At 38.7% G+C, this 630-nt stretch overlaps 1 protein-coding gene across 1 annotated transcript in view; it reads right to left on the bottom strand.

Moving 5' to 3' along the window:
- Window positions 1-393: 393 nt before the first annotated feature.
- kmt2a (lysine (K)-specific methyltransferase 2A) overlaps window positions 394-630 on the bottom strand; it is a 23,535-nt gene continuing 23,298 nt past the window's right edge. The window contains exon 27 of the mRNA XM_055166693.1: window positions 394-436. Coding sequence (XP_055022668.1) covers window positions 394-436 — 43 coding nt within the window. The remainder of the gene's footprint in view (window positions 437-630) is intronic.

Consider the following 630-nt stretch of genomic DNA (forward strand, 5'->3'; position numbering starts at 1 on the left):
GGGTCCAAATTGAACTCCAATTCAACACCGAATGCAAACACACAATGAAATGTATAATGAACTGTAATGTAGAGTAATGAGTGCATATGGGGATTAGAGATGTGATGTCTGCCAGCTGCAGCACAGCTGTTCAACCCACGCCCGTCTGCAACATACTTCTTTGACTCAATATTCAAGATAAATCCACTTTTGTCGAAAAGGAGTAGCCTCTTTTCAGGTGACTTCTGAACTTGTTGTCATAAATCCAGGGCTTCAGTTACAGTAGCAACAGAAATGTATCACACAAATACTTGAGGAATGAAGGCAAACAGTAGGCAGCTTCATACACAACATCACTGGGCTGACTTGTCTGTGTAGAGCTTAATGGCATTACTGATTTGATTATGTTGTCTATTAGTCTTTATAGGAGAGCAGAGGCATAGGCTGAGGTGTGCATCTGGGAAAATAACAAGATAATTCTATTTAGATCAAATCACATCCCCACATTTATTTTTTAAGATAAAGTAACAGACACATCATCTTATCTGACTACCACGATGCAGGCATAGAGTCAGAGAACATGAATGTAAAGATTCACTAAGTAAAGTCTGATTTCAACACCAAATATATGGCCTGCTTTGTAATATACAC

The sequence above is a fragment of the Boleophthalmus pectinirostris genome, unplaced genomic scaffold, assembly GCF_026225935.1.
Source record: "Boleophthalmus pectinirostris isolate CB_2022bp ecotype Guang Dong unplaced genomic scaffold, ASM2622593v1 HiC_scaffold_9, whole genome shotgun sequence".
NCBI classification, from domain to species: Eukaryota; Metazoa; Chordata; class Actinopteri; order Gobiiformes; family Gobiidae; genus Boleophthalmus; species Boleophthalmus pectinirostris.